The following is a 25,923-nucleotide window of genomic DNA, read 5'->3' on the forward strand; positions in this document are numbered from 1 at the left end:
TGTTGTGATCCCGACTTTGATTATTGTTTATAAGGTTAAACAGCTCTTTGGGGGTTGCCACACAGGAACATGCTCTTAGGTGATTGATTCCTGGGGTGTCAGTATGTATGGGAGGAGTTGGGCAGGAGCACAGGGCCGTTGCTGCCTCTGACAGCTTGTGATTTCATGCCTGAACAGGCATCAAACAAATACATCACTTGAAGGAGCGAAGGTGAAACACAGTGATCCACAGATAGCTGTGTTGGATCTGCCCCATGCCTATCAAGTCGGTGTCCACTGCCCTTAGAAATACAAGAGGTTCTGGTCTAAAAGCCCACAAACAAGCTTGTGGTGGTGTGAGACTAAGAAGATCTCTTGGTCTGAGGCCACACAGACACTAAACCAGAGACTGAACCTTCAACTGTAATAGTTGATCTTGTAGTAAAGAAGAAACAGTGGAAGCAGAGATCAAGTTAATAAGAGAAGAAGCAGCTCCTGCTCAGAAGAGGAGAGAGGAAGAACAGGCAGCCTGTTCTGGACCAGGATAGGAAAGGAAAGAGACAGAAATCATAAGAGGTGGAAGCTACCCGGTCCCTATCCATGACCTAGCTGCAAGATAATGTATAAAGATTTTGCCTGACAAGATGACCTAATTGCTACCTGGTTGCTCCAGAGCTGGAATAGTGGGGCTAACAGTCTGGAACTAGAAGGTAGGGAAACACATCAGCTGGGATTCTTTGCTAGGGTTTGTGGGATTGACAGAGGGATTGGAAGAGGGTCGGCCACTTCCAAACTCCAGAGGTAACTCCTATTGAGCATGAAGACAAAGTACTCTCTTAAGGAAGATATTGTCTGTCACCTAGTAAGGCATGTGGACTGTCACAGAGGAACATATTTAATGTTTGAGGGAATTAGAGGTGGTGGAGGTGGTCTGCAGTGACATGGGCAATAATCAGGCCTCGAGACAATAATCAGGCCTTGAAAGACGCAAACAATATACAGTGCACATGAGCTGTGTGGCAGAAGTCTGTACAGAACATATGGTCATCGTATGACAGCAACCCTGTAAGGCTGAATTAGGCTGACTCTGTGGCACCAACTTTGTACAGACCAGTTTGCCAGCCCTAGTGATTTACTCAAAAGCTCTATTCCCTCTCCTTGTTATGGGCCTGCATCTCAGCTGTGGAAAGACTGTTACACAAGGTCTAGCAACTCAAAATATAATGTGAATAATCTCTTTACCTCCTTGCTTGGCCAAGCCAGCATATTGGCTACTATGAATAGGAATTTCCTCTGCTTAAGGGAGAGGGAACCATGGGCCCATGCCACCCTGCAGTTCTATCTGCGTGACTGTGAAAAGGATATGAGAAGTTGGGTGGTGCACCTATTTTGGTCCTGGAACTCTGTACGTGAATAGGGGAAAAAGCAGTGGTTAAAAAGGGTCTTTGAGGAAGATTACTGTTCCAGTTGCTGTCAACCAATTCCTGAGATGCAGTAGACCCTTCCTCTTTCTGATACTGGTTCAATGGACTTATGTCCCTGTGGATTTGAACCCCATGCTTGTACCAGGTGTTACATCTCCTCTAATCACAGAGGAGCAAAGAGAACTCTCTGTGAATAAAATGGAAAGAGCTCTGAGGTTCTATTATTCCCCAAAACGAGATTAAAACCAACTGAGGTTATATGTCGATACCAAAAAATTGATATATTTTATTTAACAGTAAAAGAGGCAGAGAGAAAGAAAAGAAAAATAAAAAGAAGAAAATAAAAGAAAAAGAATAAAAAAGAAAAGAAGAGAAAAGAAGAGAAGAGAAAAGAAAAAAGGAAAGGAAAGGAAAAAGAAAAAAAAGAAAAGAGGGAGGAGGGGGGGGTGGGGGGTGGGGACAGGAAAAGTGACAGAGACAGATTAAGTAGAAACATACCATCCCTCCATGGATCTTAACAATGTCTCATTGATCCACTCCATCTGGTCTTCTTGGTGGTGAGGGTCCCTCACCAAAAGCATAGAATCCAATGGATTAATATACATTTGGACCAGGTGGGAATGCCTGAGGGTGGGCCAGGTTTGACACTGTCCCTTGCAAGACTTTGTGTCAGTTGCATCATTTTGCATCATGTGCAGTCCTCTGGTGTAGGGTCTGAAGAATCCTTCAGGGGGACCTTTGATGGACCTTGACACCCCCTCAGCTGCTGCTCACGTGAATGTCCCATAGATGTGGCTTTCCTGGGGTGGGGGCCCCACAGCTCAGCTAGTCTGTGTAGCAGAAGATGAGAAAGAGGTGCCTTTGACCAGAGGTTTTCATATTCACCTGAAACCTTCCTCATCCCCACTTTGGTGGGGGGAGATTCTGTGCAAACCTGGCAACAGATAAGCCTGGGGCTACAGCCTCCACCCGGAAGCTGCTGGGCTTGGCTCTTCTGTGAATGCTCTCCCAGACTTATCCATTACTTCCCAGGCCTGAGATGCTTTGAAAAATAGTGTCACTTTTCTTATATCGAATAGCCTTAGTCAGTTTAACTCACACTTCAGGGCTTCAGTCAGGAGTCCAAAGTTTGGGCTTTGGTGGTGCAGCTTCGTTGTACAGTTTTGTCAAAACGTGCAAAAATCTTTATGACAATGTTTAACCCATGAGTGGTAACATTTCAGTCTCTGACACCATGGAAGGACCGTGCTGTTGTAGGATCATACAACAATTCTTCTAGCATAGCATGGGCTCCTGTCCTGAGTGATCACTGTAACCAGACAGAACACACGTCATGGACTAAATAAACACGGTGGACGTTTTATGGGTATTTTACAGGAGTGGCCTATAGACTAAAGGAATGATATCTGTGCATAAGTCAAAGGATGAGAAGGGAAGGAAGGATGGTTAATAAGGTTGCATTGTATAGTGTGGGGCTTGAGCATGACATAAATGGTGTGGAATTTGGAGTGGAGATTGTACTAAGTTTGACTGGGATAAAGTTCATTTTCTTCATAAATGCTTGCAGGTTGCCATGTTTTACATTTCTGACCAGTACAGTGCTGATAAAACACCACTATTTTAGGTCTTGCTGGAGAGTGTGTGCACAGCATCAAGGGACGAACTCTCTTTCCCTGTCGGTGACAGCAGTGAATAGATAGGGGGGTATACCCAGAGACAGGGGGAGCACAACCAGGCAGATGACCCAAATCAACCAAAGAGATATTTCACACCATATAACATGCTCAGAGATTGAAAGGGGAAGGAGGGGGATTTAGTTATATTAGCTGTCTTTTTGCTCAAGAGCTAATGGGCATCAGTCTACACTTTGGAGGCAGTGAGTGACTGGTTTTGCATTAATTAACTACCTTTGCATTACTTGTGTTGTTTTCTCTGTTCTTCCACTTCACCTTCACTTACTGGACAATTTCTGTCTTGACCCACAAGTTTTCTTTCTTTTACTCTTCCTTGGGGATGGGGGCTTAGAAGTGAGGGAATGGCTATGTGCTTAGTTGTGTACACAGGGAAACCCTCAACAGTTGTCCTGTGAACTTAGAAATTGTTTTGAATCCTGCAGATATATTACTCTGTCAGAAGCATTACAGATATAATTACAATACAGATAATTTTCAAATATATCAGTGAACTTACAGATAGCCCAGGGACAAAGTTTTGCAACTTTTGTCTAATATTATCTAATACTATGTATGTAATATGGCTAGTCTGTCTAATATTACAAAGTTACAGGTGTGTCTCATGTCTTATCTCTTAGTAATTTCCTAAACTGTATTTCTTCAGCTATGGTCTCACAAAACCTCCTGTATTTCCTTTCCCATTGCCATGCTTTTAGCTAACTGAGTTTCTAAATTATTTGCAGGTTTCTTTGTCTAATCACTTTGCTAACATTTGCTTTTGTGTTAAATATGAACTTTTGCTTTTTGGTGACATCATACTTCTTTATGGTTTTCCAAATGAGGTGATAATTTCAAAACAACATCTGGGAGTCTTAGCATGCAGATATCCCACAAGGATCATGTCATATCGGTAGCTCTGACTAGCTGTTTCTCTCACAGCGGTTAATAGTCCTAGACAGTGACCTATGGGGAGAAGAGCTCTCAACCCTCTGAGAGCATGGTAATGTCTCCTAACAGAACTGACACATGATCAAATAAATAATTCTTTTTGGAAACATCCCCATATACATTTAGGAAGTACATATATTGGATGTGCTTAGTTAAAATGTTGGCTGTGAACATCAAAAATTATTGTGCAATGAACAGAACCTCAAATGAAAATTAATTTTATGACTTAAACCAACTGTACACTAGTTGGAAACTTAGTGAAGTTCTGATGCCAGATGAACACCTCAGAAAAACTAATTTGAGTTTGTCATGTACTGGAAGAAGGCAGTGCTCCAACAAATTAGAATTTTGTAACTTCAACCCATTTTTAATTTGCAACCAAACTGATAAACCTATAGGCTGTTATCAGGCAAGTGCATAAACAAATTTTTTCTTTGTTCTCAATCAATCTAAATCACAGCTTTCTTTCTTCCTTCTTGATTTTCTTCTGTGGCTTGTTTTAAATGTCAGTTTGCCAGGTTCAAAACAGTGTAAGAGCTGAGCTTAAACTTACACTTCCCCAGGTGAATATGCCATCCACAGCCAGGAAGAGATGGTTAGAGAAAGGCTAAAATAAATGAGACAGTACAGACTCTAGAGCAGGGTTTGCATATGGACAGATTTAATAACTAGTCGTGTTGCAGTGGGGTCTCCTGCAACATCCATAGACAGAGAGGCCCGTGGAAAGAAATAGGGACCGATTCTTGATAGAAGTTTCCGGAGATCTTTATGCTCCAGCGACATGGCTGGGGGACTGCTGAAGAACTGAGCAGTCAGGGGACAACCAATTTAATATATACTTCAGTAAATTAGGTTTGGATATGAGTACATTATTTCCTTTGGAAGAACGAAACTTGTCAGAACAAAATCAATAGATGAAACAGAAGTAAAGAATTAGCTGCTAGAAGCTGCAGATAACAATTTAGACAATTTGATATACATACTTCAAGATTTTGCAGGTCTGGGCATGTCTTTTAACAACAAATGAGGTTTTATTTTGATTCATATTCCAATTGTAGGAAGAATAATATCCCTTTTGCCCAGCTGAACTTCTTTTATTATCTAGCAGGTACTAGTTATGGATGAAGAACTATTTAGCCAGAAGAATCATGAAGTGCAGATACTGCAGAATCAGATAAAGACATTACTACAAGAAAAGGAAGAACAACAGGAATTTTTAAATGAGGCTCAAGAGACACAAAGATTACAGGTATTTTTCCTCTGGTACACATTTATCTGTATTGAAGCATCCTTCTACCATGTGAATGCATTAAACGGGTGCCTCAGAATTCTTTTACTTGACTACCAGTCAATATTAGGGAAATTTTATTTGAATTAGAGCTGTATCACTGAATGAGTTGGGTTTATCTAGTGGATGCATCACAGTAATGTGATTCCTGGAGACTGTATATGAGCCTAGCTGTGCCACAAGCCTCCTGTATAACTTGAAGTGAACCATTCATGCTCTCCATGCTTCCTTAAGCGTAACACACAACCCTCTCCACAGATTTGTATCATTGTTAAGGAATTTCAGAACAATGAATAGTTTAGGATTTGAAAGACTTTGAAAGATTCTTTAGAAACTAAAAAAGAGTATAAAAATCCTATAGAACGCTTTAATTGAAAAGTTGTATAGAAACTTATTTTGTTATAGCTTTATTAAGAATTAGAGTATTGTCCCCTTTTGACTTTATATGACAGAATTCCATCTTAACTTTCTGATCATTTACCATTAGAGAAAACTGAGTGACACAGTTGAAAGTGAGGTAGTGACAAAGAGGCTGCTTGCCTCTTTCCTTCGGTAGATCTTGAGCTTGCTAATGAAATTATGATGGCTAGTATGTGCATAACATTTCAAGGTCAAGAAGACTGCAAATAGTTAGCATTCTCCTGACATGTGAATGACAGATAAATTATTATATGAATTTTTAAAAGAGAAAAGAATAAACATGGATAGCTAGTGCTCTTCTCCTTATTATACTTTTTCTCCTTTTTCTTCTTCTTTGCTGATGGCTTGGGGAGAATCAGTGCATGAAAGGTAAGTAAACTAGTCATGCTCTTTTTCTTTCCTCTGTCACTCTCTTTCTTTTCTGTCACTTCTGGCTAGATTTTTTTTTTGGCCTGTACACTGCAGTGTCCACTTATACTGTGATAATACTTATATAAATGCTGGAGGATACAAAGTAACTGTCACTGTAGATAGAAGCTTATTTCAGTATCAGAGACAGGAGCAAAGCTTGAGAGCTTTCAGGCACCCTTTTGGCATTTAGTTCACTAAACTGCCACTTCTATTTAATAACATGTAGATAGAATAATGAAAAGCAAGTGCTTCTGCCAAATATTTTACATTGTACTCACAGGCATATGTAATTTAATGATACATGGTAGAATAAGGACTCTAAGAGTAGCAGGTATGAGGTAGGAGGTAAAAATGTTTATACGCATATGTATTTATGCAATGGGTGTTTCACTGTGGAGTTGTATGTACAATTGTCCCAGGGACAAATAACTTCAAGGTGAATCATTTGGCTGTTACTTCTTCCAAAATGATAACAAATATGATATTCATACACATATTCTATTTTCTATGACATAGGAATAATATGTATTGTATTCCAACACAATCTCAACTTGCAAGGCAATGTATATTTTTGTTTGGAAGGAACTTTCAATATAAGACAACAACATAAAGAATGAATAAAAACATGTTACTTGAAGTAGAAGAATGCAGAATGTATCATGAGCTATTCTTCAACTTCACTGTTGTTGCTAGGCCAGATTTTAACCATACTTCAAAAAGTATGAAAAACAATAGAGTGAGATGAAAATCCTTATTATCTTGGCCTTATGGATGAATCAGTGTACCGGTTTGACCAAATTTAGAAATATACTCTGAGAAGGCACAACCACCCTTCCCCCACCAGGTTTGGGAAAAAAATAAATTTTCCTCAAAGGAAAGTGAATGAGATAAAAACTATTTATTTAACAAACACACGAGAAAGGAAAATGATGCTAAATAATAAAATCTCTTGCTATGGAGAAAAACCTGGGAAAGTGTTAGAGTCCTCCCTTTGGTGTCCTTGGAGCTGGGGCTTGGTCCAGGGCCAGGCCCTCTGTGCCCGGTGGAAAGTCCTCCCGATGTGCTCTGATGTTGAAGCAATCACACAGTCCAGTAGAAAAGGGAGAAAATCCGAAATTCCAGGGAAGGAAAAATTCAGCTCTCAGTCTCTCTCCGGAGAAAAAGCAGCTGAACCACTGGCCAAAAATCTGTCCTGGGAGCAGCAAGCCGGGTGCTTCCTCCCTCCCCTTCCGCAGCGGGGAAAACCCATTGCTATCTGTGACCTTGAACAAGCTGCAAACTGCTTTGAAAAAGTTTTGCTCAGTTTTTTTCCTTCCCCCTCTCAGGCTCAGTTTAGAGGCATAGAAAGGCACAGGAATTAATTTCTGGGCATAGGCAGCGATGTGGGATACACATCATAAAGTCACCCCAAGAGAGTCAGTTTAGGTAATGTAAGTACTTTTGAACAAAGTATGGAGAATGCTGTAGGAGAAGCTGGTAAGGTCTCCAAACTAGCATTATCAACAAAGCTGAGGCTGGATACAAGAAAAAACAGCACGTGATCTTGGGATCATGTACATGTTTATGTTTACTAATTCAAGTAATCTTTAAATTAGAACTGTTCAAAGAGGAAGAGGAAGCCCATATACATGTTTCATTAACAAGACTCAGACCATAAGTTTAACTTGAAAATGTTTGTTTAATTCCCATTTTATTTCTCCATAAACATACATATAAAGCAAGCATGAGCTCCTAATTATGTCATTCACTTGTCACTAGATGCCTAGATAGGCTAATGTAACTAAACTGGGTTTGCTGGTTTGAAAGTAAACCAGTGGGAAAAATAATCCTCACACAACTACCTTGAGAGAAATTTCAGGTCAGAGTTACAATTTAATAGAAAGGTTACAATAAATGCAATGATACACATTAAAGCTGGCTTAGACCCATAAAGTCAGACTAAACCTGGCACCGTGTTGGCCAAGGTGGTGGTTGTGGTCCTATCAAGTGGTGATTGCAGTCCTGTTGAAGTGATGGTTGCAGTCAAAAGCGGTGATCCTGTGGAAGTTCTGGTCCTCCTCTGGATCCATCCAGGGGTGGTGGTGTCCCAAGTTATATATGGTCAGGTTCAGGGGGAATACTCAGCACCTCCCCCAGGGCAGGCAGTTTCACAATGGGAATGATGTAATCCTGTGAGTCATAGGATAATTTTGGGAATCCTTGGTCACAAGTCGTTATGCTGCCCATTATGGTGGTGCTGTGGAGCCATTATGGCCTATTGGCAGGGATGGCCCCCTCAGGATGTGTGGGACTGTGCTGGTGCTTCCCCAGAGTTATCACTGCAGTGTCATTTGTAAAGAAAAAGAAACACCACTGCTCACAGGGTTTGCCTCTTCTCCCTTATGTTATTTAACACCCAGCTTGCAGCCTGAGATGTAAGACATGCACTGGGCACCTACTGCAAATAACCCACCATTAACAGTTTGTCAGAAATGGCATGGAGGGTAGTAGAATACTCAGTTTGGTTACACTGAACATTGGCACTCCTTCTGAAACCCAGGACAGGTCTTTCTGTAACCCAGGGGCAGGTCTTTCTGAACAAAAATGTGTCTAAACTTTACTGGATTGGGGACTGGGGGGCTGAGACTGGTGACATGTCATAGAATTTTCAGTTTGTTGCAGAATTTGCCTGTGCCTTGCAGAATAATTTAGGGTCAGTGGGTGATTTACAAGATTCATGACCTTTGTGAGGAATTAGAAGTGGTGAATATCATACGGAGCTCAGTTCTGCTTTTGCTTTGTTTTTTTTCCCATGAGACTGAGAAAATGGTGGAACAGCAAATGCTCATTGACCAGCTAAAATTGAAATTACAGAAGTTTACAGATGTGAAAGCTTTAGATTCTCAAAGTGCTTATGAAGATGGGCCAGCTGTCGTGGCATTTGCTAGGAGGCCCTACAGTGTCCCACTCACAAAAAACCTGCTACGCCCCCTTCACCTGCCTTCAGGGACAAAGATCCAAAAGGTAATGTTTACCCAAATTTTCCCCCTTCTACTTTGTAATGATTACTGGCCAATGATTAGACATGACATGATAACATCTGGTGGCTTTCTCAGATGCTGCTGCTTAATTTCCTACTGAAGACTCTGAAAAATTAGTTTTGTAACAGTTGTTATGCCACAATTATCCAAAATATTTAGGCTCAAAATTCTCACCTACAAGTGCTGTGGCTCTCGTGTTTTCACCCCCCCAAATGATTTCCTGGGGGTTTTGAGGGTTCAAGTATGAAACATTATAAAAAATGAATGATTATTCTTACCAGTATGTTGAGTACATAACAATGTACTAACAATGCCCTCTTTCACGTTTGGAACCAGTCCTCTAAGCTCTTGCAAAACCTTTTGTTACAAAGGTATTCAGAGTTACTATAGAAAACCTCTGTAGTTTTGCTTACAAGCTCAAGTGTTGAAATGTTTTTTAGAATATAAGTAAAGAATTGCTAAATTGTTGCAACTGTTTTTACCCATGACTACTTTCATGTGCTTTTTGACAGGGGTATACCAGCCCCCCTGTCTTGTCCCTGGCCCAGATAATGGCAGAATTCCATGTTCGCAGACAGATGATACTGAGCAAGATAGAAGATCAAGATAAAGTCCTTCACTGCCACCTCTCTGATCAGAGTGATGAAGAGGAAGACAATACAGGCAGCGAAGACAAAACCTCATATAAGTAATTTTTTGTTGTTTAACTTTTGTTACAGAAAAATGTATAGCAAAGGTAGTATTACTGCCTAATCCTTCCATGATATGAGACCATCTATAATGATACTTACAGTAAACCTGTGGGACCAACTGGGCATATTGCAAAATAAATTTAATAAATGTAGGTTTTGCAAAGATTTCTTGGGGGTCAGAATCTACCTTGAAGATTGGGGGTTGGGGGACAGTGTGTGTGGGAGTGGTGTGGATGAGAAAGAAGGTATAAATGCTTTTGTAAGTTTGAGATTCTTCTCTGTTAAGATCATCTACTTTGCATGATGCTTAAAAAAAAAATCCCTATGTATTTGCAGAGTAGCATGTTTATCGTTCTTCCACAGGCATTCCATAAACCAAACGTGGACCCAAAGTCACACTTCTCTGTGCTTCCTTCCTGATGTAACTGACATGAAATGCCAAGTAGTCAAGTCTGGTTTATTCAATGAATCTGCGCTACAAACTGACACAACTACAGGTATAATGGAAGTCATAAGAGCAAATCTTACTACAGTATCAGAATATACAATAATGTCTTTAGCACATGTAATTAGTTTTCCCAGCAAAATGTGTGTATTTATTACAAGTATTTTTTTGGTTATAATTCAATATAGTTTTTCCAAGTTCTGTTTTTCTTTTCCTTTCTAAAACTAATGTTAGTAACCTCTAAGTAATACTTACTAGCCAGAAAGCAGTTAACTTATCAAAAAGCTAGTTAGATATAAATCTTTGGTACTGCTTCAATGAAAGAAAATGGATGCTATTATCTTACCAGAAATACTGAAGTGATTTCTGGAATATTTTTCTGCAGACTTAGGGTCTTGGAATGCAAGTGCATACCATCCTTTCTTTTCCTGTTTAGATACATGGCAGGGAAAAATACTCTGCTCTGTTCTTTCCTTTTGATTCTTTTACTTCATATGGAAGAACTCCACACAGTCAATATTGCAGAGCACCACCTCTTGAATACAGCATGTGTTCCAGAATTTATAACTCTATTTTGCTTTGTTTTTTTCAAGGTGAAGAGATTGACAGCCTCCAGAAAATCCATGCTTTTAACATGGAGAAGTTAAAGAATTCGGAGTTGAGACTTGCTGAGGCTGAGCAAAAAATAAGAGAACTTGCACTTAATATCAAAAGGAAAGAGGAACTTATTAAGGAGTTAGTAAGAACAGGTAATTGGCTGCTGTAGGGATACTGGACACTGTAGGGAGTGAAGATGTTCAGAAACAAAAGAAAAGAACACCTGAAGTCCTGTATGTCTTAGTCTTTACATAACTATCTTAGATAAGAATACTTTTAACAACCTAAAAATTCATAAATTTTGCTAATTACTTGCTGTGATTGCACTGAAGGCTGTAAGTATTGATTACAGCCTACTCTACTATGATATGAAGATTATTTGTTAAATATTTTTTGAGCTTTATTGATTATTGCTTTTATCCAACAGTAGTGTCATTTTTAATGTATGGTCAGTGCTACTGATCTCTTTGTAGACATGTATTTGTGACATAATCTCTAGGATAGGAGAGAAGATACATCACTGTATCTTCTATTTCTGTCACAGTAGAAAAATGGGAGTCAGAAGTGGATGAAGGAAAAGTCAATGTCCCTGCTAGCCTACATCCCTTACACATCTGCTCCTGACACAGAAACTAGCCTTGCGATGACAGTGAAGATCTCTTTCTTCAGCCTGTTCAATCAAACTCTTCTCCTTTGCTTACCTTCTCTCCAGGTTGTCTCAGAAAGATTCTGTGCCACCCCAGATTGCCTGAACAGGACAAGTCACAGAGTAGAAACACAACCCAAGAGTATTTACTAATTATTAAGCTGAAAGTTGAGTAATAAATAAATGGCATATTCTTCTGTAAAACAAAACCAAACAAAATTATGAAGTACAGGAGAGCCACTTTGCCAAAATCTACAGTAGGCAGAAGAATTTAACTCTGGCACTCAGATGGCACTTTATTTGGTGGCATGAGGTGACTCATGAAAAGTTCAGATTTAGGACTCTATCTCTATTTCAGCATTAGAAGTGAACTGGAGTTTCCTTTAGTGTTGGAAAATGTATCAGAAATTACTGATTTAGCTAAAACAAATTAAGTAACATTTCAACTCCAAAAGTATTACATTTCAACTGATTATCATGTTGGTTTTAAACTATTTGTATATGCTGTCTTTAAGGCAAGGATGCTCAGTCTGTAAGCAGGCAGTATTCTTTGAAGATAACTAAACTGGAGCAAGAAATTGAGCAGGCCAAAAGAGAACTGGCTGAAACGCAAAAACAGCTTCAGGAGCTGGACAGTAAAGAGCTGAGAGACATTCCTGAGAAAGTCATGTTACAAAAAGAGTGCCAGAAGAAGATGGAGGCAGCTAAGTTGAAAGTGCAGGTACTTCTGATCTGACCATAGAGATGTGCAAATCTCGGTCTCACTGTCATATCTGAACCTTAACACTCTGCTTGTAAAATTCTTAGCAGTTTCACACACTGGAAGCTGGTTGGATTGAAGTAGATAGTGAGAAACTTAATACTATTTTTATACTCAGAATGCTAGTTAACATGTACTTGGTTAGATACATAAAATATCTTCTTGGTATGTGAGAAGCTAAGAAAGTGGTGGGAGATATGAGATGTCTGTACATCATTGTATATAGTCCAACAGAAGAACCTATCCAAGGGAGAGTATTACAAATTTACTACTTGCCATAAATAAAATTGATGTTTTATGAAAATAGTATATAAATTCCACATCTAAGCAAATCCCTGTGATGCTTTGCAAGATCAGGCCCAACACAGGCATATTTGTTTGACACTGACTTTCTATTCTTAAGTTCTGCAACATCTAAGTTAATATCCTGTGTAGGGCCAGCTTAGGTGCTCTGTGCCTCTCGATCCTAGAATGGCAGGTCAGAAAAGTTACATACAGCAAGAGGTAGTTGGCTTATCAACTTGAACTCAGGACCAGCACTCTGACACCAGCATTCTGGCACCAGCATTCTGACAGCATTGTGTCGCTGCAAATTTTCTAGAACTGTGGTTTCTCCTAGATTTTAGTACTTTCACTGTATTGCCAAGCATGAACTGTACCTTTTCACATTGTTTAATTCTGCCTGTGCCAACTTTACCAGATAGCTCAGAAACTACAGCAATAGCAAGTGATTGTTTTGGGCAGAAGTTAGCAAATCTTGCTAACCCTAAGAATTCAGTGAAATAAAGAATGAAGCTGAGTCATATTTTAGTTACAAGTTTTCCTGCTCTTAAGCTGAAATTTGACATGAACATTCAGACCTTACAGAAGAAGCAGCAGGACACCAAGAGTTTGGCTTCATTATCTAACCAAAGTGAGAGAGAAGCAAGAGAACTTGAGCAGAAAGTGGCTCAGATGAAGCATCAGCAATCCCAGATACAGAAGAGACTGTGTGAGGAGAGTGAAAAGAAGAAGCAACTGGAAGCAGAGCTTCAGCAGGACCAGCAACAAATTAAAGTAGGTTTCTTCCTGTTTCCTTATGACAAAGAATAGGATGAATAATTTTTGCCCCTGCTTCCTCAATAAACTACACTGCCAGGCTTTCCCTAATTTTCAATAGTGACTTAATGACTTTCTTGATAAAAGCACCAAAGAAATTGTCTACAAACCTTTTACATTAATCTGCATTTTGCCTTTCTCTTTCAGTTTTGTTTTTTTTTTATTACCTGATGTCTAGTTCTGAATTGCAATTTTATAAATAAATTTAGGGTCAATATTTCAGATTATATCTTGTGGGGACTCTCACATGAAATGCATTTGACTGACTGATGTAGGAAGAATGATGTTTTTTATTTGTTCGTAGGAACTTCAACTTAAGATGGAGCAACAACAGAAGATCCTTAAACTTAAGGATAAAGAAATTGCTGCTTTTAAAAAGAAGAACAATAACTCAGTGGGAGCTCCACAGAAACTACAGGTAGTTAATCTATCCCAAATCTGTGTGAGCCCTGAAATAAAAAAATCTTTCTTCATCCCTAGTCATCTATTTTTGTAAACTGTTTGGAAGAAGAGTATTCCATCATAGTTTTGTCTTTTTTTTTTTTTTTTCTGTAGTAAAAATTGGGAGTATAGCCTAGAAGCTCTTGTAATCGACTCTTTTTGAATGAAAGAAAGGAGGGCCTTCAGTGACTTTTTTTTTTTCCTATAATTTTTCAAAAATACTGATTCAGAAACCTGTGAATTCAGCAGGTTTGGTTGTCTGGTAGCTTTGAGGGTGACCTTGATGTGCTGTGTTTTAAGGGTTCCATGGGCTGTTCAGGCATCTTATTTTGTTTTGGTTTATACTCTGACATAAATTACAGTGTCTGGTTTTGGTTGTTGATAACAGGGTTAGAAAAGTATGTATCCTATGTAGCAGTGCCACCTACATTATTTCAGATGTGGACACTGGAACGTGAATTACCCTAAGTCTTTAAAGGTGAAAAGAAATTTTAAAAGTTAAATAAAGGAAACTTTTTAGCCTTAACAGGAATATATCCACTGATAAACTGTGGCTTCAGAATAAATTTATAATGGACCATGCTAGCAGCATCAGAGCTGTCATTTACTGTCTTTGATTCTTTCAACATTATTATTTCTTGTCACTGTTTTTCCACAAAGAGCTGGTTTTGGGCAGCTATAATGCAATGAGGATAGGCTAGCTGAATTCTCATAGTATCATCTAGACCTGGTTGCTGTGCTTGGGTAGATCACATCTATTTATTTAACTAGTTTTAAAAAAGATATTCTTTAGAAAAGATACTGCATCTGATACAAGTTTGTTTATATGAGATGTAGCAATGCAACATTGCTTAGGCCTCTTTCAAATCTGTCCAGTTTCTGTATTATTCTGAGTATGGATTCTGTTGCAGAACTAATACTGACATTAGAAATGTTAATGTCTATCAGTTTTATCAGTAATTCTGAAGAAAGGTAAAACATAGTCATAAAATTCTGACTCAAAATGTCCTGGTTAACACTCTCTGGACCTCTCTTGAAACTTTAGAAATTAGAAGAGCAGAAGAAGTGGCTGGATGAAGAAATGGAAAGAATTCTTCAACAACACCAACAGTTAGCAGAACTAGAAGAAGATTTAAAGAAAAGAGAAGCCATTGTAGCAAAAAAAGAAGTGTTATTGCAAGAGAAAAGCCAACTGGAAATCAAGAAAATGAGATCTAGCCAGGTAATTTAAGAAAAAAACCACAAAACTCACCACAGTCATAGGGCTGATTAAAAGACTGGTTGTGGGGGAAGGCAGAGGAGGCTGAAGCCAAGTGACCTCCTGTGTCTCTACCACTGTAATGTAAATACTATGTAGCTTGGCCAATCGACATTTAAAATGTAATTAACACACACAATCATTTTTATTCACTTTTTCTCCCCAAAATTGCAACAACAAAACAAACAAACCAAAACAAAACAATTCTGAACTGTGGAATTCTGATATTGAAGAGCATTAAATTATATGGTATCTATGATATATTATTTATGAATATGACTCAGTCCTTTTGCAATCTAGAGAACACAGCAGGGAAATATCTTGCAATATTTATTTCTCAGTAGAAAAAGTGAATACAAAGTATCATTGTTATGTATAATGACTAGTGCCTTTAATTTTTATTATGTAGAAAACTGCAAGTTGAGAATTTTTGTTTTACTGGCTTTTTTCTATGATATCTGTCCACTCAAAGCAAATGAGATCCCATTGCAAGAAACAAGCAATTTTTTTCACTTCATAATGTGACGGTGTCACCTACTTTTTTCTTACTGGAAAGGAGTATATAATTTTTGTATCTGTGGTTGCTGTGGTTTTTTTTAGGCTTTAAACAAAGATAGTATGAAATTGTCTACCCGCTTAAGTATGCTGGATCAAGAGCTGTGTAATAAAAGTATGCAGCTTCAAGGCAGCACAACTGAAGACAAGTCAGACATTTTGGAAAAAATTCAGATTCTCCCAATGGAAAGGGATCAGCTGCTCAGAAGGAGAAATAGTATGGATGAGAAACTGAAAGACGATAAAGTGTTGTCAACAGAAGTAAGTAAGCACCTCTGAGATAAATACAGGTTTTAGGTATTGTTTGATAATAAAGCATTCCAGTCAGAGACTAAAATGTCTCCAAATATCAGACAAGCTAGAAATGAGGAGCAGAAGCAGGGTACTTTTGTAAAAAGCAATGTTAGAATACTGCTATGATAGCACCAGTTATGTACCATTGAACAAAGTTTAAGATCAGAGGAACACAAGTCAGATAGTGCCTTGCCAAACTATTGGTCTAAGAGTCATGATGAACTAGAAGTTCATCAGTGTATCACAGGCAGGTATTTTAATGTCAGGATACAGAATAAGCAATGTTCTGATGCCCCTTGATTTTTTTCATAGAATCCTGTGAAAAAGCAAACTTCACCTGAAGGACTCCGTATTTTTACAGTGAAAATAAGTCATATTACATGGATGGCCCATTACCTGGAGTTGTTCAATATCATTATGCTGAAGAAAAAAATAAATTCATAAAAAATGCACAGATTACTTTCAGGTCTTGAGAAGCAATATGAGATTATGGCTGAGGTGATAATGTTCCAGAAAGATCCCTACTTGCCTCACTCATCAAAATTTGCAGTGCTTCAGGCCATGCATTTCTGCCACTTCCCTACACAAGTTATGGTCATCAAACTCCTTACTGACCTGATCAATTCATTAATCCAACAGAAAGCTAGTACATCCAAAAATAAAAAAATAATAGCAGAAGTCAAACTCTGGTGAGGATGAGGGAAGGATATAAAGAGAAACATGACTTCTAGTTTTGTGATGAACCATTTGATCAACCTCTGTTTTGTGGTAAGAGTGCTATGGCAGGAATAGACAAATGTTCTAGCTTTGCACTCTATCTGCTATCTTCCCCACTCCACTGTCTGTGCTACAACTAGTTCATCTTACCATTAAGTTTAGTTTCGCCCTTGAGAATGAAGTTAAAGATCTCTTGAAAGATAATTCTGAGCTTTTTTTTTTTTTTTTTTGAAATATCTCACTCATGTGTTTCTCTGTAGGAAGAACATGTTCTTTTCCAGCTAGAAGAAGGAATTGAAGCCTTGGTAGCTGCAATTGATTACAAGAATGAAAGTATTCATAATCGCCAGCACTTACTTAGGTCATCTTCTCAGAGTCTTTCACAGAGCAAGCATAATGTAATAGGGAAACTAGTTTCCCTGTCTGCTGCTGAGCTCAGAGCTATCATCATCAGTTATTTCAATAAGGTTTGTTTTGGCTAATGAATAATATTTTATCCCATTTTCTATTACTATTCTAGATATTGAGATGGTGGCAAGAAATAAAAATAAATTTAAGAAGCTTTTGGTAAATATCTCTTCAAATTACATAGATCTGCTATTAAATTTCTTTTAATTTTTATGTTAACCTTAATAGGATATTGTGGGTTAAGTTTGTATATCTTGTTTTGGGGTCATTAGCTTGAAAGGTGCTGCAAATCTGGAAATTACCTTGCCGCTTTCCAGTGCTCTGCATTTCTAACTTATGGAGAAACAACATGTTTAAATAATGGTGTTGTATTCAATTTCTTCCTGATTGCAGGCTTTCAGAAAGCTTCATAAAGCTCAGGGTACTATTTCTAGTGTCTTTTTCCTAAATCCAGTATAAACTGATTTTGCATACACTCCCTGCAGTGTGTGCAGCTACATGCTTAGGAATCATACTGACATCTGGAAACATAAATATTAAATGCATTAGGACATGGTGTCTTTGTGACCTTGGATGAACCTTTGGTTATTTTGTAAACAAGTTGTCTGTGGGATGCAAGTTGGAAGTTTTTCAGAATCTGGAAAGCAATGCTCTTTCAGTTTAAATTTTGCACAGGGTATTATTAAAAAAATCCACTAGTCCAGGTGATCAAAATGTATGCATTCAGTTCTGAAGTGTCAGCTCGTAGCAGCGGCAAGTCTGTTTCCAGTAGAAACTTAATGACTTGTAGAGATCCATTGCTTTTGTATGTTTTAATCTATTAGGCTGAAGGATAAAGGGTTTTCTTAAAATGGTTTAGTAAATCAAAATAAGTGTGTTTCTTTCTAAGATTGTTGGCCTACGTGAGTCTGAACGAAAATTGCAAGTGCAGATTGAAGAACAGGAAATGAAGTCCATACACCAGAAAAACACAATGCGTGAATTAGAATCTGCACTTGAACACATCAAGTTGCAGTGTGACAGACAGCTGACTCACCAGCGCCAAGAACATGAGAAAAAAGTACAGTTTCTATTGAATCATTTCAAAGGTATTTTCTTCCTGGGCAGGGATTACACACCAAGTATTGTCTTTGGTCATTAGCAGAGAAATACTTTATTCCAACTGAAAAAGAAAGAATTAGGTTCAGAGATATACTTTGGCTGTCACTAATTCTAATGTTATGTAGGATGCCAAGGAACAGACAATGGTGTCTGTATAAATGGAAAACTGAATATTTTTTTAAAGTGGTATCAGAATTGTTGTATTTTCGTATTGAATTTACTGATATTGGAAAGTCGTAAGATACTGGTCCTGCTGATCTTGATCTTCAAAGTATTATTTAAACTAAAAGGTGGGGTTGGCACAGCCTTTTTGATCTTATTTCATTTAAAACATGCACATTGCAAGCAAAGTGCCATCAAGATACTCTGTTTAGTTGGACATCTTGATTTTTGACACAGATACTTGATTCTTAAACTAGTTTTATTTCTCCTAGAACAAAATAGTGAAGGTATTGCAGAAACCCTGAAAGGGTATGAAGTAAAAATCCAACAACTGGAAAAAGATTTATTTTTTTATAAGAAAACCAGCAGAGAGCTGAAGAAGAAATTGAAGGGCCACCTTGGAGAGTCATCTGAATAACTATTGTCATCCACTAAATGTAAGCATAGTATCTGATAATGTTTATGCAATTGTCAGTAGACCATTTGAAGAGTGGTGAACACACAGAACTATGTCTGTCTGTAAACCACCGTATTTTTACTGAATTAACTGTTCTTCAGGAATATATTCTACCTCTATCCTCATTTCAAGTGAGAGACATTTGTTTATAGCTGTAGCTGTAGCAGTGGTGTGACAGTGGTTTAAATTCTTGTTCTGCATTTTCTGGGTTCTAACATAATTTCAGCATCTACAACCTCGTACTGTTATGGTTAAGACAAAAGAATTTTGCTATCTGAAAGCATCTGAATGGTATTGTAACTAACAGCTTTGTCATATGCCACACATTTGATTTCTTAGAAGTTTCTGGGCGATTGTCAATGAAAAATCCACACTTTCAGTTACTAACTTACCTTAGCTACTTACTAACTCACCTTAGCTACTTACTAACTCAAGCTGAAAGAGAGCACTTGCACACTTGAAGGGAAAAAAGAAGTGCTTTCTATTGTGACTCTGTGCTTTGACATAAAAAACCCCCAACCAACTGAACAAACAAAATACAACACCAACTGCTAGTGTAAGTTTTTAATTGTTCCATGTCCTTCTTGCCAGAATCCAGATGTGCAACAGAGCTATTCATGTGGAGGAGAAAAGAAGGTTCAGTTTCATCACTGTTTCTGTTGTCTTATACCTCTCAATGCCACCACAATATCTCACATACACAATACAGTCTTCTTGACCTGTTGGTGTTTCTTTTTAAGGCTCAGCAATACTGGTTCTTCTTCCCAACGGATGATTCTGTTTCCTTCCAGTCAGACAACGCCATGTCTTCCTACAGAGAGATGCTGATCACATAGCTGTACTCCAAGAGTGAATTAAGGCTCAGCCCTTTCCCTTTAGGCAAGATAATGAGCCTACAGATTCATTGCTATGTACTACAAAACTGTGAACATGAATGTTCTAGAGACTGGCTTATAAATGAGCATGGGAATGACTATTCTAATATACAAAGAAGCATGTAGTGTAGGATATGTATCCATGTGGGGAAACACCTATCCTTGGCAAATTGTAGCAGCGGGAAGAAGGGAGAAGACCCCTGTGAATTTCCAACTTTTTCTGATGCATATATTTGCAAGTTTTATAAGAAATACTCTGCATTTAGTTATTTTTCTTTTTAATACATTATGGAACATGTTGCTATACAATGTAATAAAACCACATCATAATAAAATACATTATATAATATATAGAGAGTATATATATTATATGTATATAATATATATATAATAAAACCACATCAAACATAAATACCGAGCTTTAGAAATAATAAAATCCATGTTTGTATATTGCAGTCAAATTTGTAGAATCTTCTGTGTGCTGTACTAGTATAGCTGCTGACTGTTTTTCAATATATGAAGAATTTCATATTTGTCATGGTTCAGTTGTTTTAAGTCTGCTTACTAGGATACATGACAAGTTAGAATGCTGAGCCTTGTATTAACAGTACCTTCTCAGATGAGAGTAATGGCAAGTACCTCTGATGTTTTTGTAGATGGTGAACTTTTTGAATAGAAAGGGCAAAATATGACGTGCTGATAACTTTTTACCGTGTTCATGCTGCAAGTTACTGATGCTGTAAAACCATGTTGCCTACCTATGTCAGGCACTCAGAGAAGTTGTAACTTTTAGTTATTTATCTGCTGATAAATTTCATTTTAGATAACAGCGTTGGTGTTAAATTATCCAGTTAAGAGGAAGAAGAAGTTGCTTCTGAAGAATTCAAGTGAAAACAGCTGTTAACAAAGTTCATGTCTTTACTAATTACAAGTAAAAGTACTTTTTGAAGTACCAGAGATGTCCCAGTCTGTTCAGTGTACCTTAAGCTATGAATAAAAATAGAAATAATTTAAAATAATTCTATACTACTTTACTGGATTTTGTTACAGTGCCAATTCCTCATAGAAATTTTTTGGGTTTTGCTTTAGATACTATCTAGACAATGGTGACATGGACTGAAAACAGGGAGAGAAGGTAATTTTCCTTAGCCATTGTGCTGAATAACAGTATTGTGTAATTATTAACGAACAAATCTTTTCTTCCTGGTGGTGAATCACATTTCCAATTTCAGTTGTATGTAACAGGAGAAAATACAACAAAATACAGGTCTCCTTTCTTGTTATACTGCAGCTTTAAAGGAACTTCTGTTAAACCTGAGAAAATACTGATTTTTTTCTTAACTACTTCAGTATTGGACTGAATGTAGTTAAAAAAATGTACATAAATATTCCCAACAATATGTAGCTCTTAAACGCAAGAAAATCTGAGTAGAATTTAAGAAAACAAATAGGTTGGAAATAGGTTTTGGATAACAATATGTTTTGGATGCCCCATTCACAGAAGTGTTCAAGGTCAGGTTGAACAGGGCTTTGAGCACCCTGACCTAGTGAAAGATGTCCCTGCCCTTGGCAGTGGGATAGACTTAGATGCTGAAAGGTCCCTTCTGACCCAAACCGTTCTGTGATTCTAAAATTTTATGGTCTGTGTCTTGTTTATACCTACATGGCTTTCAGATGCAAAATGCAGATGCCGGCATGTGTAACTGCCATAGAAAGAGCTCTTCCCTGTTAAGTGTTAAGGAAAATGCCATGTGTCATTCTCCAGAGCTTGTCTAGTAATAAACAAGTCCTCTTGTACTACAAAGACAAAACTCAAACATTTCTTTTGTTCCATGTTAACTGTCACTGAATGCAATATGGCTATAAAAATGCATAATTGTTTGTGCAGCACTGAATGCAGTACTTAATCCTGGGATCTTACTTAGTGATAGTTGCTGAAGCGGAACATTACAGAATGTTAAACTATGAGTAGGAGCTGGCTGATTAGGAGCAGATTAGAAAACCTCTGTCGGTTACCTGGGAAACAAGCAGAGAATGCAGAAGCTGGAGGAAAAGAATGTCATACATGAAATCCCTATTTGTGCTTGGTCTTTGCATATTAAGTGCTTTAAATATTTTTAAATTGAATGTTAAAATTAACCCATCAGCCCAGGTACAAAAATCAAGTTCGTTCTCTCTCTCTCTCTCTCTCTCTCTCTCTCTGCAGGCTAGCTGTGGTGGATGTTGGTGCTGGGCATTAAAAGCCTTACTCCTTTTAAGGAGCCTTTAGTAATTTTTTACTTTTGAACCAGCCAAAAGCCAGCCCAGCACTGCAAGTTCTTTTTCTCTACCTGAGGTCTAGTGCTGTCTCAGCCAGAAGATCTCAAATCCCTGCACTCCTGGGGCATACCATCTACTGAGCCATAGGATCCCAAATTTTTATATTTTTCTAATTTCTGTAATTTTTCAATTCTTCTGTTTTCAATAAATTAATTTTTTTAAGAGTTGTCTCATTTCTCACAAGAAACAGAGAAGAGACTGAAGAGTAGACAAAGCAAAATACCTGTAAGTCTAAAGAAGACTTTTAACTGAGTCTTCTTTTTTTAAACACACTGTAGCACTAAGCCATTTCCAATGCAAAGTATGTCTGAAGAGAGCACTTCACCTGAGTGGGCAGCAGGAGAGGACAGTGAGACAAAAGTCTTTATTAATAAAGGTACCATGAATCTGTAATGCTGTTACATCTTATTACTGACTTCTGAAAACTAGTTCCATGAAGATGCTAACAGTGAAATAAGACTTTTCAAAGAAATGAGACAGTGTAGCTAACAGTCCACAATTATTTAGATTTCATTATAATGCTGAAAGTCTTACTTGCTTACCTACTTACTCAAGGTACCATTATATTGCTAGGTTATTTTTACAGAGAGTAATTTGATTTTTCTGCATTGTAGAATAGAAGCCAAAATCCAAAATTACCTGCTATTCTATAAATTTGTCTTCCCTTAAGTTTTAATTTGTCCACCTATCCCTATTTGACAGATTTGGTTTGATGTTTTTTTTTCTTTTAGGACATTTAGTTAAAGCTTCACCCAGCCCCCACCCTGTCATCCCCCACTGCAGAACTTACCTGTGTTGTTTCTTGTGCTATTGAGTTTGACATACTTAAAAATTAGTTCGTATTATGCTTGCTGATTAGCAGAAGGAGTTCTATTTAAATGAAACCAAAATTGGATTCTAGAAGTGCCTGTTGATGCCATCATAAAATAAGTCCATGTGTTAAAGAAACACACACGTTTCTAACTTGGGCAATGCTGAATACAGTTCTCATTATTCAATACAACTCCTTCCCCTGTTCAACACTCTCTGTATTAGCCTGTCCAGTACAAAATTAGTCTAGCCAATATAAATTACACAGAAATTCTTCAATCATCTGATTTATTCTCTTCTATGTTGTTCTTAAATTCTTTCTATGTCTCTTGGAAAAAAACCCAAGTATTTTCTCAAATCTAGTTCCTTTTGCATTTGTAATAACTGAATGTTCACAAAGATAAAGCTTTTTCTGTAGCTGTTGCACTTTGTTTCAGGAAGGATACTCCTCGTATGCTTTCTTTGGAAAATTCAGGAATTATTTTGATATTATTTTCTCGCAAGGAATCACTTTAGACTGTGACTGTATGTGAATTGGCAGTAGACAGCTTTGTTATTCTTCTGATTTCCTGTACAAATGTTCAACACTGTTTTGTATCTGTTCTAGTTACTTTGAAATAAGCTGTAAATTTTATGTGTTGCAACACAATAAAACCTTCCTTTTTTGAAAAGCTTAATTAAGAAAAAAAAACCCTAACCCTCATAACTAAGGCTGAGGTGAGAAAGCCCGAATAAAGATGAAGAGAAAAAGGCTCTATAATTTACCGAACATTGAAAGAGTTTAGACTGCATAGATTCTGTGCTACCCTTAAACAGGCAGTTAAAATTCTGAAATGAGAGGAACATGCCCAACAAAACAAAAAGTTCCACATAACAGAGGTTAGGGAGGAGACAAAGAGGCTTGTTGGAAAGACCAAAGCACAGTGTACATGTAGAGAGGAGCTGGAGAAAAGAATTCTGGGATGGATATACTAAAGACAACTACAAAACTTTGAATATGATTTTTGTGAATCAAACTAACAAAAGTAACTTGGGTAAGGGCAAAAATTGTGGAGTACAATTGGAAAATACCTGCTAATGGATCAGGATAAGGAAAAGGATGATTCTTTTTCCTAGACTTTTGAATGAGTGATTCTAGGCAAGAACTAGAAAAGCAATCACTGAAAAACAAATCCCACTGAAAGTCAGACAGGAGGATTTCATGTATTAGAATTATTGAAGAGCTGACAAGGATGTGGCCTTCTGGTTCAAACCTAACAAGGGCATGTGCTTGAGATTTGCTTACTAAAGGCAGAGTAGCCGCACAGGGAGCCCTCTATCCACAGCAGGATATAATTGCTGTCTACTCAGTTATGCTTTAGCACAAAGCTTTTTTAATTTAACCCCTTTAACGGAGACTAAAACAAGAGCCCTAACCTTTGTTCAGTCAAATCAAGAATGGAAAACAATATATAGAATATCTTTTTAATGCCATATGAAAGTAGAAGTCTATACTTTGTGTTGGCGATTGAAGCACAGACGCAGACTGGCAGGGGATCTGAATCGTTTATTCGAAGGAATGAGCTGGTTTTCTACACTTTTCTAAGGCACAGTATTTCCTTACGTGGAAATCCTCACTATGTGCCCTATCCCGTGTTGCCACATTAGCAACACACTTCCTTCTGTGGGATGATCACTTGCTGTTCACCCGTCTATCAGCTCCCAGCAGGCTCCTCTCCATACGGGTCTGCCATGCGACACCTCCTCCCCGCAGAGTACGACGGAGACAAGTCTCTCTGTGCTACCATGTGCTCCTTTGCAGGCAGGTTTTACAGCTCACAACCTAATTCTATCTCATTTCTCCCCACAATTCCCCCTTTTTTGTTTTATACAAATAAGAATTATGGCAGTGATTAAACAGATAGAACTTTGAGAAACAACGTAAAGTTGTCTAAAGCGTTTACCATCACTCAGAGTCTGCAGCTTGCTGGAAGCTCCTGTTTCACAGTGAGGACTTAGATTTTGAGGTGCCTTGTTGGGGTCTGCCCCCTGCCATGGAGCCCTGGGAGATGGGCCCTGGGGGGGAGACATGAGGTTTCCCTGCCCCTGATCAGTCTCATTCCCCATTGGTTGGTTTGTGCTCCCCTGGGTGGGCAAGGACCCTCGGGTCCCGTGACTGCGGAGTTCCTGAGGAGAGCCCCGGCCATGTGGCTGGAGAAATAAACATCTCTGAAACATCTACCACGAATCTGTCCATATATACTTTGCTTTCCATGAGACTCCTGGTTTGATATATGCGTGTTACAGTATTCCCCGCAGTAACAGTGCCTGAGCCAGTGACTGTGATGGCTGAGGGGCCAAGGAGCTCTGAAATAGCAGAGGCCTGCTGGTGGACCGATTCCAAGGTTTACGAACACCCCGTGACCTCATGGTGAGAAAGGAAAAGCCTCTCCCATCGCGCTTATGCTGCAATGCAGACTTGGTCTGTCTGAATGGCTTGCTACCCTTCCAGCCCCCAGAGCTTCCCCATTGGCTCCCTCTCCCTAGTCCTGCCTTTGTACCGCCCCCGTGCCCTCAGATCATTGGTCCTGATGCTCCCTCCGCTCCAGTATAAAAACCCTAGACCCTGCATGGCTCACCCTTCTTTGGCTCTGGTCTCCCTTCATGGAAAGATGCAGTAAACCGTCTCTGTGGAATACCATACAGGAGAGCCCTCCCAACTCTTTGCCTCTGGTAACGCTGAGCAATCCAGCTTGAGTGTGTGGTGAGAGTCTGCGCCAACAGCCACGCAGGTGAAAGGAGTAAGCTTTCTGGAGTGCAGTACTGCACCCACCAAAATGCTTCCTTTGCCAGGGACGTTTCAGGCAAATGCAGCAACCCTTCACGAACCCACCATGCAGTGCGTTACTTAGAGAGCCTTTCCTAGGCAAGACTTCCAAGTTTACTTTGAAAGAGGGTCCAGGTTTTCTAAGATCAAATTAGCAAGTCAAAATGACTTGATTACACTTCGAGGGCAGAAACATATGCCCCCAGTCAGCCAGGGCTAGGGCTTGGCCAGGGCCTCAAGCCTCGACTGAGAGGGTTTCTCTATAATACTTACAAAATTGCCTAAACACTTTATTAATATCAGTTAGGCACATGACTTC

The 25,923-nt window shown here is 38.5% G+C and overlaps 1 protein-coding gene across 10 annotated transcripts in view; it reads left to right on the top strand.

Annotated features, from left to right (window-relative positions):
• The window catches only part of KIF27 (kinesin family member 27), a 29,721-nt gene extending 7,714 nt beyond the window's left edge, over nucleotides 1-22,007 (top strand). For 5 of the 10 annotated variants that reach the window (XM_032095803.1, XM_032095801.1, XM_032095800.1 and 2 more), the window contains exons 5-18: nucleotides 5,130-5,273; nucleotides 8,940-9,146; nucleotides 9,676-9,851; nucleotides 10,219-10,352; nucleotides 10,894-11,049; nucleotides 12,059-12,264; nucleotides 13,162-13,359; nucleotides 13,706-13,819; nucleotides 14,888-15,064; nucleotides 15,701-15,916; nucleotides 16,927-17,133; nucleotides 17,964-18,162; nucleotides 18,610-18,774; nucleotides 19,386-20,680. In XM_032095803.1, the coding sequence (XP_031951694.1) occupies nucleotides 5,130-5,273; nucleotides 8,940-9,146; nucleotides 9,676-9,851; nucleotides 10,219-10,352; nucleotides 10,894-11,049; nucleotides 12,059-12,264; nucleotides 13,162-13,359; nucleotides 13,706-13,819; nucleotides 14,888-15,064; nucleotides 15,701-15,916; nucleotides 16,927-17,133; nucleotides 17,964-18,162; nucleotides 18,610-18,755 (2,280 nt within the window). In that variant the 3' untranslated portion in view covers nucleotides 18,756-18,774; nucleotides 19,386-20,680. The other 5 variants (XM_032095805.1, XM_032095799.1, XM_032095806.1 and 2 more) reach the window with 5 other exon arrangements.
• The last annotated feature ends 3,916 nt before the right edge of the window (nucleotides 22,008-25,923 follow it).

Source organism: Corvus moneduloides, chromosome Z (assembly GCF_009650955.1).
Source record: "Corvus moneduloides isolate bCorMon1 chromosome Z, bCorMon1.pri, whole genome shotgun sequence".
Classification (NCBI taxonomy): domain Eukaryota; kingdom Metazoa; phylum Chordata; class Aves; order Passeriformes; family Corvidae; genus Corvus; species Corvus moneduloides.